The following is a 15,423-nucleotide window of genomic DNA, read 5'->3' on the forward strand; positions in this document are numbered from 1 at the left end:
TTGGAGGATATGTATCCCAACAGCAATACCATCTACAGAAGACTTTCAAATGGCAAATTTGTACAGAAGTGGATTCCTTCACATCCTTCAACTTTAGACCCAATTCACATCTGAGCATTGGTAGCTCAAAGCTTAAATCCGGCCATACATGGGTCGAATTATGAAATCATTTTCTTTTGAATTTCGCACCATTAGTGGCCACAGCAATGCCCGATTTGCGAGCGGCTATCGAATTTAAGTGGTCATGTTAAAAGTTTTTTGGCAAACGAATGCATTTCAAATCAATGATGGAAGAATAGAATTGGGGGAAAAGCCTTTTCTGTAGCAACATGAGGTGAAATTGAAGGCTTGGTTGGTTGAATTTCGAAATTGATGATAAGATCATAAAAACGCACAAAATTTCAGATTTTTGAAAGAAGATTCTTTTGGAATTCAACCCATGTATGGCGGGCTTTCAGCGCCAAAATGCACCGCATCCTAAATCCCATGTATCTTATTCACTTGCCTCCCAAGCCTATTCTTACACTTCTTCTACACATGTAAATATTAGCATTTTCTTTTTACTAGATAATTACTTTTGGCACTTTTCCACTGCAAGTACCGGCTCGGCTCCACTCGGCCCTGCTTGGCTCGGTTTGGTTTTCCACTGCATGGTACGGTGTTGGAACGGTTTGCTTTTCCACTAAAGTAGTAAGTGGGTGGGATAACAACGATTCTCTGACCAATCAGTGGCTAGTAGTGACAAACAGTCAAGGCTGCATGCAAAGGATTGTGGGATATGGTACCGGTACGGCCCTCTTGGAACCACAACCGAGGTGGTACGGTTTAAGCGAGCCGTACCGTTCGGTTCCATGTAGTGGAAAAGCGCCGCCGTACCGTAATGAACCGTTCCTACACCGTACCATGCGGTACCATGCAGTGGAAAAGCGCAAAAGCGAGCCGAACCTTTTGGTTCCATGCAGTGGAAAAGCGCCATTAGAACCACCAAACATTATATATATTTTCTAAAAGCAAAGGCCTAGGGGGAAAAAAAAAATCGAAAAATTGGAGTGCGCAAAAATTCTCTGTAGTTCTGCAGAGAAACCAATCAGCTTCCAGGTTTTATTGTCAAAGCTTAATTGAACAAGCCAAAGTTGGAAGCGGATTGGCTCCCATGCACAGCTACACCAAATTCTGAGTGCGCCAGTATTAGTAAATCTACCCCTAAGGGTTCAATCACACCAAATGCGCTGGGGTGCTTTTGTGAACGTGTTCCCAACGCATGGCAACCAAATAATAATGTTCACAAACAGTGCGTTGTGTTGCCATGCATTTGCCCAGAGCTGATTGGCCACCATTCACAGCTGCACCAGATTTTGCACTCTCTAGTTTTAGTAAATCAACCCCTGTGGCTGAAAGTTAGGCCTGGAGGCCCGCCGGTATAATTGTTGCTGCTCTGTTATCTACCCAATCTCATTCTAACAATTTCTTTTGACTCCTTCATATCCGTATCAAAGAACAGGTAGGACCTCATAGTTGTGAAAACTGTAAACCCCCTGTCATCGTGTTACTTGATACAGCTGTGCACACTTAGGAGCTAGTTGATGGTGTTTTTTATTAATATGAGGCCAAGAACTTGACAAGGCTGCAAATGTGAAACCTTGGGGGGGGGGGGGGGTCCTCCTGTTCTGGCTCCAAGCATTGGAGTTCTCATCAGAGAAATTTACATGAAAATAAACAAATTGCTAGGATATTGAGGTTTTGGGGTTCATTTTTCTAGCAGGAAAAATTCTGCATGCCCACTAGATCAAGCTGATGATCATAGGAAATAAAGTGGTTGTAACATGAACGAACAAAGCATATGCCTCTAAAGTGTGTACTTGTCTCAGTTAAGAGACCCAAGTGTCATTTGTCTGCTGCCAAGTACCTCTTTTGTCAGCAGCATGAGTCTCACTTCTGATAAATTTTCCTGACACCAAGAGAAAAAAGGTGATGGGGAGGGAGCTCCAGCACACAGCCTGTGATTGACAGCCTCAGCTCTGTACCTGTGTGAAAGGGGGGGGGGTCCCTTCCCTCCGATTATGTAATTTCAGTTCTCTGCCTCCTTTTTTCTACCAGTTCAGATAAGCTTTTGAAATTCTGGACTTTGAATTGATATAAAGAGAAGAGGAGACTGCAAATAAACAGGTACAACTTATGTCTGAGAATTTGTTTTCTTCCCAATCCCAACCCATGGCACTACCTGGAGTTTGCATGTTCTCCCTTTGCCTGCGTGGGTTTCCCCTGGGCACTCCGGTTTCCTCCCACACTCCAAAGACATGCTGGTAGGTTGGCTCCTGTCTAAATTGGCCCTAGTATGTGTATGTATGAATGTGAGTTGGGGAACTTAGATTGTAAGCTTCATTAGGGACTGATGTGAATGTACAATATATATATGTAAAGCGCTGCACAAATTGACAGCATTATATAAAGTACCTGTAATAATAAATAAATAAAATTACAGAAAATACAGGAAAAATGTGTCGAGCCTGCAGCAATGTGTGTGACATTCACTCAATGAATGTTTTATAAATACACCTTTAAGTCACTTTAAAGTGTCACTAAATCCACACCATGAATTATCAATAAATGTTGGATTACATGCTGTTCACTATGAGATTCATTTTCTGTATTCTGCAAAAAAAAAAAACCTGGTTGATCCTGCTGCTCTCTATCGCCCCCTTGTGTCCATGTCCCCATTTCAGCTAGGGATTTTACAGCTGTGGTGGCAGTTCTGCACATGCTCAGTTTTCAGTGGGTTTTTATGCTGAGCATTTTCTTCCTATCACATCTGAGCAGCCCATGTGACTATAGAGTCACACATGTGGGTGTATACACAGTGGTAAATGACAGACCACTCCCTCCCCCCTCCTCCATGCCCACTAACCAGATAAACGCAACGGGGGCAGAATATTACACCAGAAACACTCCAAAAAACACTCCAGTGCTAAATCCAGGGGTTTTCACTTCCACGGTGCTTCAATGCACAATGCCTCTCTCTAGGGTGCAGTCCTCCTCGGTATGGGAAATCTTCAATACAATTAAATCTTGTGCATTACCAATGATAAATTCATTTCAAGACACATGGATACTCACAGGTGAATAAAAACATTGAGCATATTTTATAAATGCTTCAGCCGAACGCTGAGAGCTCTGGGAAAATGCGTTAGCAATCCTATCATGTTTCGTCCCATGACAGGCACACCATGTTTGGCTGAAGTGAATTATGCCCATTGTTTTTATCCACCTGAGAGTATCCATTTGTCTTGCGTTTTGAAATATATTTATCAATAGTAATGCTCGAGGTGTTTGTGCCCTCCTGTGTGTTTGTTTGCATTGGGATATTACATGTAGATTAATGGAGTCTTCACCTCCCTCCTATTCTAAGACACAAGCTGGAGGGGCGTAACACAGCCTGGGACTGGCAATAATTCACGTACACAATGTTATTCCCAAAAAATGATAAAAATTTAAATTTTTATTTTCAATTCAATTAAAAAAAACAAATTCAAAGTTGTATTTCAAATGTACACTGCCCGGGCCAAAAAAAAAAAAAAAGTCGCCACCTGAAATTAACTAAGAAACGAACTAAACTAAGCATGCAGTAACTAATGCCTCGTTTCCACTGAGTGGTACGGTACGGTTAGGTTCAGTACGGTACGGTACGGTTCAGTACGGTACGGAACGGTACACCTTGCGTTTCCACTGCCAATAGTACCCTTTCATGATAGGCGTGGTGTAGCAGGAAAGCTGTGATGGACGATTCTGTCAACCAAAGTTCTGCAGAGTGTAGCTCCACCCTGTTGGTACGGTAATAATGTGCTTGGTACCCCAACAAAAGGGTCCCAAAAAAGTGGTACGGTACGGTTTGGAATTAGGCTACCATTCACAATGGAAACGGCAAAAATAGCGTACCGTACCAAACCGAACCGTACCGTAACGCTCAGTGGAAACGAGCCATAAGTGACTATCCTATTGGATAGTTAGGCCCCTTTCACATGGGCTTTCCGATCCGGTCCGCCTGTCAGGCGGATCTGATCGGATGCTCCATGCACCCCTATGGAGCAGTCGATGGCAGTGGAGACCTCTCCGCTGACACCCGTTGCTATCTGATCCGATTCTGTCTGTGAAATCCAAACGGATGGAAACCCTATTTTCCATCCATCTGGAGGATCGGATTGGATAAGATCGGATGAGAACAGACAGGTGATCCATTTTCATCCGATTTCCCACAGAGGAGAGCGGGGATCTGACAGCTCCGTCTCTGCACACAGAGCTATCATTCGCCAGCTCAGCGGGCATCGGTGGATCGATCTCCGCTGAGCAGAACTGAATCCATCGGGCGCGCCGCCCGTGTGAAAATGGCCTTACTGCATGTGCCCAATAAATGAGGTCAGCTGACTACCTGAGTATACTGAATGAACAGGTTATTCCATCAATGGATTATTTTCTTCCCTGATGGCACGGGTATATTCCAAGATGGCAATGCCAGGATTCATCGGGCTCAAATTGTGAAAGAGTGGTTCAGGGAGCATGAGACATCATTTTCACACATGGATTGGCCACCACAGAGTCCAGAACTTAACCCCATTGAAAATCTTTGGGATGTGCTGGAGAAGGCTTTGCGCAGTGGCCCGACTCTCCCATCATCAATACAGGATCTTGGAGAAAAATGAATGCAACACTGGATGGAAATAAATCTTGTGACATTGCCTATCGAAACAATGCCACAGTGAATGCGTGCCGTAATCAAAGCTAAAGGCAGTCCAACAAAGTATCAGTGAGTGCGACCTTTTTTTTGGGTGGCGACCATTTTTTTTGGGCCAGGCAATGTATATTTGTAAGACAATTTAAAACAGTTTATTGATATTATTTATTTTTACTCTGTATTCCAAATGCTGTTTTTTTTTGTTTTTTTTTTTGTTTTTTTATTTCAAACATGTGACCAGTAGCAGAGGACTAGAAGCTCCTCCTGCTTATGTTTCCCTGCAGACAAGCTGGGAGAGAGCCGAGTCAGGTGACAGCTGGATATCGATAAGGAAAAAGTTTCTTAGATTATTTTTTTATTTTTTTATTAAAATAATGACAGTGCCATCATCCACATACAGAAAAAGAAGGGACAATGTAAATTAAGCAGTGTGTGTTAAAGCGGAGTTCCGGCCTCGGAAACGTTTTTTAGATAAAAATACCCCCGGGACAGTCAGGGCTAGTGCATTCCACAATGGATAGCCTCTCAACTGTCCCCGCGTCACACTTACATTTTAGAAGAAATACTTACCTTAAAAATTTCTTGTCCAGCGCTGCCATCTCAGGGGTGGGCAGCTGAAGCCAGCGCGTCCTCTTCAGTGTCCTCTTCGATCCCACAATGCACTGCACCGGCCCTGTCGTCACTTCCGGGGCAGGCACGTCACCCCTCCACAGCTTCTGGGCAGCTGTTTAGCAGGGAATGATGCGCCTGCACCAGAAGTGACGAGCGGGGCCGGTGCAGTGCACTGATTCCTGGGAGCGATGACGCTCAGCTCCCAGGAGTCAAAGCAAGCAGGAAGTGACGGCGCGGGCCGCAGAGGGAGGAAGAGGAAGAAAGGGGAGTATATTTGATTCAATAACAAGGTAAGTAAATGAAAAAAAAAAATCGGGATTATCCATTTATTTTTTAGGTGATTTTCAGCAAGCGGATGGCCCAAAGTGGTTTTTGAGGCCGGAACTCCGCCTTAAAGCGGAGTTCCGGCCTCAAAATCGACAAAATCGATTTTGGGCCATCCGCTTGGTGAGTGTCACCTGAAAAAGAAATGGATAATCCCGATTTTTTTTTTTTTTTGTTTACTTACCTTGTTATAGAAGAAAATATACTCCCCTTTCTTCCTCTTCCTCCCTCTGTGGCCGCAGCCCGCGCCGTCACTTCCTGCTTGCATTGACTCCTGGGAGCTGAACGCCATCGCTCCCAGGAATCAATGCGCCTGCACCGGCCCTGCTTGTCACTTCCGGTGCAGGCACGGCATTCCCTGCTAAACAGCTTCTGGGCATGCCCAGAAGCTGTGCAGGGATGACGCGCCTGCACCGGAAGTGACGAGCGGGGCCGGTGCAGTGCATTGTGGGACTCCGATGTCACGGAAAATGGCGCAGAAGAGAACGCGCTGGCTTCAGCTGCCCACACCTGAGATGGCAGCGCTGGAGAAGAAATTTTCAAGGTAAGTATTTCTTCTTGCAGGTAAGTGCGACCCGGGACAGTTCAGAGGCTATCCATTGTGGAATGCACTAGCCCTGACTGTCCCGGGGGTATTTTTATTAAAAAATCATGTCCAAGGCCGGAACTCCACTTTAAGTATTACTTTAAGGACCCTTTTACACTTGTATGACCTGAAAGTGACACGACTTGAAGCGATGCTTGTGTAATCTCGAGGTCTATGGACCCCAAGTCGCATCAAAGTCAGAAAGTAGTGCAGGGACTGCTTTGAGTTGCACAGATATGAACGGTACTCATTGGAAAACATGGGGTGCGACTTGTCATGCGACTTTGCAGTCCCAAGTCGCAATACAGGTGGCACAAGTGTGAAAGGGGCCTAAACTATATAAAAAGAAAGATGCAGACTGCGCCGAGTTCCACACATCGCTCACCTTCTTGGCCTTGTTTAGGAAAGGAAGCCATTTGTCTTTGTCAGGAATACTTTGGGATTTCTCCGAGACGATGGCAGAAGGGAACTCTCGAAAGCTGATGCCAGCATGACTCATATATGTTCTCAGTGCAAAATTCATAGGGGTGCTGGAAAGAGAGAGAAGAGGTCATGTAAAAAAAAAAAAAAAAATTAAAAACGCTACCTTTCTGAAATTTCTCTTAAAAACTAAAAAAAATTGAATTTTTTGTCCATGCTCGGTACAAACAATGATTTGCAAAGGGGGAAAAAAAAAAAAAAAGCTCAATGCTATTTATATCTAAACTCCCAGCAAACATAAAACACACACGCAGCTCTGCTATAAGTAATACAGAACTACATTTATTTTTAAATGCAGCAAACAGTGCAAGTAACTGAATTGGACCGGTTATCGGCCTCCTGTACAGCAGAGCTCAGACTGGAAGAGAAGCCAATCTAGTGTGCTCAGTGCTGGGACAAGGTCATCTAGAGCCCAGGGCAAACATGCCAAACGGTGCCCCCCCCCCCCAACAAAAGATGAATGAGCACATTATGTGTCAGCTAAAATCCCCCCTCCCGGTACAAATCTTTATCCCCTTCCCCAAACCCCCCCCCCCCTGCACAAATGCCCCCTCCCCACAAAAAAATGAATAAAAATAAAATAGTCACCCCTCTTAGCACAAATCCTCTACCACTCAAAATGTCCCCTCTGGGTACACATCCTCTACCCCCCCTCCAAATCCCCCCTCCCAGCACAAATCCTCCCCCTCCTAGCACAAATCCTACCCAAATCCCCCCTCCCAGCACAAATCCTCCCCCTCCTAGCACAAATCCTACCCAATCCTACCCAAAACCCCCTCCTAGCACAAATCCTACCCAAAACCCCACTCCCAGCACAAATCCTCCCCCTCCTAGCAAAAATCCTACCCAAATCCCCCCTCCTAGCACAAATCCTACCCAAATCCCCCCTCCTAGCACAAATCCTACCCAAAACCCCACTCCCAGCACAAATCCTCCCCCTCCTAGCACAAATCCTACCCAAATCCCCCCTCCTAGCACAAATCCTATCCAAAACCCCCTCCTAGCACAAATCCTACCCAAAACCCCACTCCCAGCACAAATCCTCCCCCTCCTAGCGAAAATCCTACCCAAATCCCCCCTCCTAGCACAAATCCTACCCAAATCCCCCCTCCTAGCACAAATCCTACCCAAAACCCCACTCCCAGCACAAATCCTCCCCCTCCTAGCACAAATCCTACCCAAATCCCCCCTCCCAGCACAAATCCTACCCAAATCCCCCCCTCCTAGCACAAATCCTACCCAAATCCCCCCTCCCAGCACAAATCCTCCCACTCCTTGCACAAATCCTACCCAAATCCCCCCTCCTAGCACAAATCCTACCCAAATCCCCACTCCCAGCACAAATCCCCCCTCCCAGTTCAAATCTTTATCCCCATCCCCAAAATCCCCCCTGCACAAATGCCCCCCCCCCCACAAAAAATACATAAAAATAAAATAGTCACCCCTCTTAGCACAAATACTCTACCACTCAAAATGTCCCCTCTGGGTACACATCCTCTACCCCCCCCCCCAATCCCCGCTCCTAGCACAAATCCTACCCAAATCCCCCCCTCCTAGCACTAATCATCCCCCTACTAGCACAAATCCTACCCAAATCCCCCCTCTTAGCACAAATCCTACCCAAATCCCCCCTCCCAGCACAAATCCTCCCACTCCTAGCACAAATCCTACCCAAATCCCCCCTCCCAGCACAAATCCTCCCCCTCCTAGCACAAATGCTACCCAAATTTCCCCTCCTAGAACAACCACCCCAGCCCCTTCCCCACCTCAATTAATGTCCCCTCCTGGCACAATTCCCCCCCCCCTCTACCATATCACCTCTTCCAGCACAACCCCCCTCCCCCAGCAAAAATCCTCTTACCCCTACCCCCCCCTCCCAACACAAATCACCACTCCTAACCCCACCAATTTAAATGTACCCTCCTACAACAGCTCCCATATATGTATTTAATCTGTGTATTAGGCTGTGGAAACTTAATTGCTCTTAATAGAAGCCTATAGCATGTGCTATATATTTGGACATACCAGGGCTGGGACAAGGGGTGGGCAGGAGGAACGGTTGCCCTGGGCGCAATGGTTTATTGCAGGGATGGGGGGGGGGGCGCCTTGACCCTAACCCTAAGGGGGGGGTGCAGTTTGGCATTCTTGCCCTGGGCGCTGGATGACCTTGTCCTGGCACTGGGACATACTGACTATCAAACGAATGTTGTAATAGGAGCATCATACATAATAGTTATGGGCCAACGTGTACAGCGTGTCTTATTTGTCAATTCAGGCTTTAACCACAAAAAAAAAAAAAAAAACAAATTTTGTTTTTACTGTAACCAAAAAAAAAAAAAGTAGTATGGGGTCCTAAAGACTATGGATGGCAGTTTAGATAATATTCGGTAGCTATATAAACTGTCATGAAATTCAGTTCCTTTTATGGTGTGGCAACTTTACATGCATTTTACATACATTGCCAGTCTTAATAAACTGGTAATTGCGCGCTGTAAAAGCGATGAGCTTTCAAAGCCTGCAAGATGTGACAAGCTGTATATACATTTCTGCTCTGGTTAAACAGAGGGATTTGAAGGATCTAATATTCCGAGCTGCTGAGCACGCAACCTTATATGTAATGCAAAGGGCAGCAAATTCCGCTGCATACCACCCAGGGGCTGACTGGGGAGAAGGCAAGCGGAATAGCTGCCTAATGTAGCCTTCACCCAAAAAAATAATATTTTTTACCTTTTCTACACGAGCGACTATGGGCGCAAAAACAGGCGGTTTCGCCACTCATTTAAAGTCTAAGGCCGCCATAGACTCCGGTTCTGCAGGGACTGGCCTTAGATTCAATCCATGTATGGGCTCGACATGGATACAACCAACCTGTCACATTTATTTTGGTGGTCATCTTCTATGCTTACTACTCTTCACTTTTTCATTCCAGTGTGGTGTCTGGGGTGCAGGATACTCATGTCTCCCTCACTTTTCTGATTTCTTTTCCATTTCTGCTACACTAGGGGATATCTCTGTGCACTTTTCCCCATACTACTTGTGTCCACTGCACTTTACTATATTTCCGCATTTCACTATACCTTCATGTACTCATTGACACACTGCTTAGCACATGCACTTTTTCTCTTTTGGGTCTCCTGGGTTTTGGGACTCATTTATAGCCTCACTATACATGGCACTCAGTTAATACACTACACTATATATGACAATAGAACTTTATTATTGAAAATAAAATTTATAACATTACAATGAAAAAAGACAAGCAAAATCACACAATCACCGCCGTGATGTTGACAAAAAAAAAAGGGGGGGGGGCGTTGTTTCCCCTCCTCTCCTCTTCAAAAACCTATTAGAAGTATATCTATGTATTCATTAATCAAGAGAAAAAAAAAAAGGGGGGGGGGGCGTTGTTTCCCCTCCTCTCCCAATTCCTCTCCTCTTCAAAAACCTATTAGAATTATATCTATGTATTCATTAATCAACAGATCAAGAGAAAAAAAAAGGGGGGGGCATTGTTTCCCCTCTTCTCCCAATTCCTCTCCTCTTCAAAAACCTATTAGAAGTATATCTATGTATTCATTAATCAACAGTTACATCTACATCCCAAGAGAAAAAAAAAAGGGGGGGGACCGTTGTTTCCCCTCCTCTCCCAATTCCTCTCCTCTTCGAAAACCTATTAGAAGTATATCTATGTATTCATTCATCAACAGTTACATCTACATCCCAAGAGAAAAAAAAAAAAAAAAGGGGGGGGGACCATTCCATTGTTCCCCATCCTCTCCCAATTCCTCTCCTCTTCGAAAACCTATTAGAAGTATATCTATGTATTCATTAATCAACAGTTACATCTACATCCCAAGAGAAAAAAAAAAAAAAAAGGGGGGGGGGACCATTCCATTGTTCCCCATCCTCTCCCAATTCCTCTCCTCTTCGAAAACCTATTAGAAGTATATCTATGTATTCATTAATCAACAGTTACATCTACATCCCAAGAGAAAAAAAAAAAGGGGGGGGGGGCAGGGGACCATTGTTTCCCCCCCTCTCCCAATTCCTCTCCTCTTCGAAAACCTATTAGAAGTATATCTATGTATTCATTAATCAACAGTTACATCTACATCCCAAGAGAAAAAAAAAAAAGGGGGGGGGCAGGGGACCATTGTTTCCCCCCCTCTCCCAATTCCTCTCCTCTTCGAAAACCTATTAGAAGTATATCTATGTATTCATTAATCAACAGTTACAGCTACATTCCAAGAGAAAAAAAAAAAAAAAAGGGGGGGGGCAGGGGACCATTGTTTCCCCTCCTCTCCCAATTCCTCTCCTCTTCGAAAACCTATTAGAAGTATATATATATGTATTCATTAATCAACAGATCAAGAGAAAAAAAAAGGGGGGGGGACCGTTGTTTCCCCTCCTCTCCCAATTCCTCTCCTCTTCGAAAACCTATTAGAAGTATATCTATGTATTCATTAATCAACAGTTACATCTACATCCCAATAAAAAGCGACATCCTTCTTCCATTTGTGCCTTTGCCTACATTTTGGAAGACCTAAACACTGCCCACGGTTCCCACAGTTTTTTTAAATTTTCAATATTCTCACTCGCTATCCTCCATTGATATTAGTGAGCATCATCCAGAGGTGGAATCCTCCATTGATATCAGTAACCATCATCCAGAGGCGGAATCCTCCATTGATATCAGTAACTATCATCCAGAGGCGGAGTCCTCCATTGATATCAGTGACCATCATCCAGAGGCGGAATCCTCCATTGATATCAGTGACCATCATCCAGAGGCGGAGTCCTCCATTGATATCAGTGACCATCATCCAGAGGCGGAATCCTCCATTGATATCAGTGACCATCATCCAGAGGGGGAATCCTCCATTGATATCAGTGACCATCATCCAGAGGCGGAATCCTCCATTGATATCAGTGACCATCATCCAGAGGTGGAATCCTCCATTGATATCAGTGACCATCATCCAGAGGCGGAATCCTCCATTGATATCAGTGACCATCATACAGAGGCGGAATCCTCCATTGATACCAGTGACCATCATCCAGAGGCGGAATCCTCCATTGATATCAGTGACCATCATCCAGAGGCGGAATCCTCCATTGGTAACAGTGACCATCATCCAGAGGTGGAAACCTCCATTGATATCAGTGACCATCATCCAGAGGTGGAATCCTCCATTGATATCAGTAACCATCATCCAGAGGGGGAATCCTCCATTGATATTAGTGACCATCATTCAGAGGCGGAATCCTCCATTGATATCAGTGACCATCATCCAGAGGCGGAATCCTCCATTGGTATCAGTGACCATCATCCAGAGGTGGAATCCTCCATTGATATCAGTAACCATCATCCAGAGAGGGAATCCTCCATTGATATCAGTAACCATCATCCAGAGGCGGAGTCCTCCATTGATATTAGTGACCATCATTCAGAGGCGGAATCCTCCATTGATATCAGTGACCATCATCCAGAGGTGGAATCCTCCATTGATATCAGTGACCATCATCCAGAGGTGGAATCCTCCATTGATACCAGTGACCACCATCCAGAGGCGGAATCCTCCATTGATATCAGTGACCATCATCCAGAGGTGGAATCCTCCATTGATATCAGTGACCATCATCCAGAGGTGGAATCTTCCATTGGTAACAGTGACCATCATCCAGAGGTGGAATCCTCCATTGATATCAGTGATCATCATCCAGAGGTGGAATCCTCCATTGATATCAGTGACCATCATCCAGAGGTGGAATACTCCATTGATATCAGTGACCATCATCCCATACCTAGAGGCCAGCTGATGTATAGCCATGCCTACAGAGTGTGAACTTAGCCTTTATCCCTTGGCTACTTTTAAATAAATCAGTTCAAATATTGAGTAAATGTTTCTATGGGCTACAGAGATGGCACTTAAATTAAGCTTCAGAGATTTTGCCACTTGGACTGCCACTAGGACTTATAATTTGCACTGAAGGTGGAATCCTCCATTGATATTAGTGACTATCTCCCCTCTCTTAAAGGCCAATTGACAATATTGCCATGTCTACCGAGTATCTTGCTTTCTCATCATTGTCATGTGCCTAAATCACATTATCAGACTGAGCCTTTGCAACAACCAGGCCTCTCAAGCTGCACCTTTTAAAATACGAAGTAGGACAACCGATTATGTGATCAGATTTTAGATGATGATTTTTGGTACTTTTATTATTTAAAGACTTTAATGCAGGTTACTGAGGGCTTGATTATTGAACAAATTCTGGTGCCTAGCTTTACATTTTATGTCTTGGAATCAAATAAATGACTATTCACCACCCAGATCTATAAAGTAGCCCTTCTCAAACAGGGTTTAATGGAACCTTAGGTTTCTTCCAGGGTTTGATAAGGGTTCCTTGAGTAATTTGTCCCCCTTACCACTGATACCAATAGTCATATTAGCTATCTGAAAGGGGGCATTCTTCCTACTGACCACCTTGACAACGTACAATGAGTATTACATTATTATTGGAAGAGGTTCCCTGAAACCTGTCAGGGAATCAATACCTTGCGGAGGCGCACTGGCGCCGCTAACCGGCGAATGCCTATGCGCTTGCGCGTACGAAGAGGCACCTTGAATAGCTAGAGGCTACCTTGCAATAGTTCGAGGCTACCTTGCAATAGTCAGAGGCTACCTTGCAATAGTCAGAGGCTACCTTGCAATAGTCAGAGGCTACCTTGCAATAGTCAGAGGCTACCTTGCAATAGTCAGAGGCTACCTTGCAATAGTCAGAGGCTACCTTGGAATAGTCAGAGGCTACTTTGGAATAGTCAGAGGCTACCTTGGAATAGTCAGAGGCTACCTTGGAATAAATTCGAGGCTACCTTAGAATAGTTCGAGGCTACTAAATTTGCGCCATAACAGCCTAATTAACCACTTTAATACAGGGCACTTCCCTCCCTTCCCGCCCAGGCCAATTTTCCCCTTTTAGCGCTGTTGCATTTTGAATGACAATTGCGCGGTCATGCAACACTGTACCTCCACCAAATTTATGTCATTTTCCCCCCACAAATAAAGCTTTCTTTTGGTGGTATTTGATCACCTCTGGGTTTTTTCCTTTTTGCTAAACAAATAAAAAAAGACCGAAAAGTTTGAAAAAAAAAAAAAAGTTTTTTTGTTTATGTTATACAATTTTGTAAATAAATAAGTTGTTTCCTGCACTGATGAGCACTGATGAGACTGCACTGACAGGCACTGATGAGGAGGCACTGATGGGGTGGCACTGATGGGCGGCACTGATAGGTAGCACTGATATGCAACATTGGTGGGCACTGATAGGCGGCATTGATGGACACTGATAAGTGGCACTGACGGGCACTGATAGGTGGCACTGACGGGCACTAATGGGCACTGATAGGCGGCACTGGTGGGCAATAATGGGCACTGGTGGGCGACACTAAAGGATGGCAATGATGGGCACTTGTGAGCAGCACTGATAGGGAGGGCACTGGTGGGCAGCACTGATGGGGAGGGCAATGGGGGGCTCCCTGAGCCCTGATTGCCATCCCTGGTGGCCATAGTGGGCATCCCTGGGGTCATAGTGGGCATCCCTGGTGGATCTAGTGGCATCCCCCCCCCCCGAGGGTCTGAACTAGTAATCAATGATCTGATTACCAGTGCCGACCCCCCCCTGTCAGGGGAGCCGCCGATCGGCGCTCCTTTACTCTAAGGAAAGCCGATCAACGGCTGTTCCTATTTACTATGTGACCAGCCGTGATTGGACACGGCTGATCACAAGGTAAAGAGCCTCCGTCAGAGGCTCTTTACCGAGATCGGAGATGCAGGGTGTCAGACTGACACCTCGCATCACCGATTGCCGCTCTGCGCGCCCCCGGGGGGGCGCCCAGAGCTGTGTTATCCTGCCGCCATCATATGACGTCCGGTCAGCATAACACAACCACATTCCCGCCGTCATTTTGTAATAGGGCGGGCGGGAAGTGGTTAAACATAGCAGGTACTCCAGGTGGTTGCTGTGTTATCATCAGCTCTCCTGTTTCCTGTGCCTGTTTGTATTCTGCTGTTCCTGTTTACCTGACCCGGCTTGTCTTTGGATCCTGATTACCTGCTGCCCGCCTTGACCTTGGCTTGTCCTGACTATTCTCCTGCCTGATCCTGATCTGTTTATCCGCTACCGGCTATTGGTCCTGGACCTGTTCCTGGGGACCGCGACCTGGTGTTAGCAAGCAGCCAAGTCCATCCCCACCATCTGGGGCCCTGGTGAAAACCATCTAACACTTAGACTCCGCGCCTCTGGTGAACCTGTGCCACGCCAGTTACCCGGTAAGCCACTCCTCTTATGTCAGGCTCTGCCACATTACCCCGTGACAAAACCTGAGAGTTATTTCAAGTGTTCCCCCATTTTAAAAATGTTGAGAAAGGCCACTATATGGTGTAACCACACCACTTGATGTTTTATTGTGGTAAAATGTATAATGTAGGGATGCACCGAATAATCGGCGGCCGAACATTATTCGGTTGAAAATAGAAAAAATAGCACTTTCGGTGTTCGGCCGAATAAGTCAAAAGGCCGAATAATTTTGTGCCGAACAATAGGGCTGAACGATAGTCGATATATCGACTATCGTTCTGTGGCGATATTCATATCGCCAAGGTCACGATATTTACAGGGGGAAGGGACTCGG

General features: G+C 45.4%; 1 protein-coding gene across 1 annotated transcript in view; it reads right to left on the reverse strand.

The window, feature by feature from the left end:
* Positions 1–15,423, reverse strand: part of ARHGEF11 (Rho guanine nucleotide exchange factor 11) — a 375,726-nt gene that overhangs the window by 107,979 nt on the left and 252,324 nt on the right. Inside the window, exon 21 of the mRNA XM_082275008.1 lies at positions 6,634–6,778. Coding sequence (XP_082131134.1) covers positions 6,634–6,778 — 145 coding nt within the window. The remainder of the gene's footprint in view (positions 1–6,633; positions 6,779–15,423) is intronic.

This window comes from Pelophylax lessonae (assembly GCF_965119305.1).
Source record: "Pelophylax lessonae genome assembly, chromosome: 13".
In the NCBI taxonomy this organism is placed as follows: Eukaryota; Metazoa; Chordata; class Amphibia; order Anura; family Ranidae; genus Pelophylax; species Pelophylax lessonae.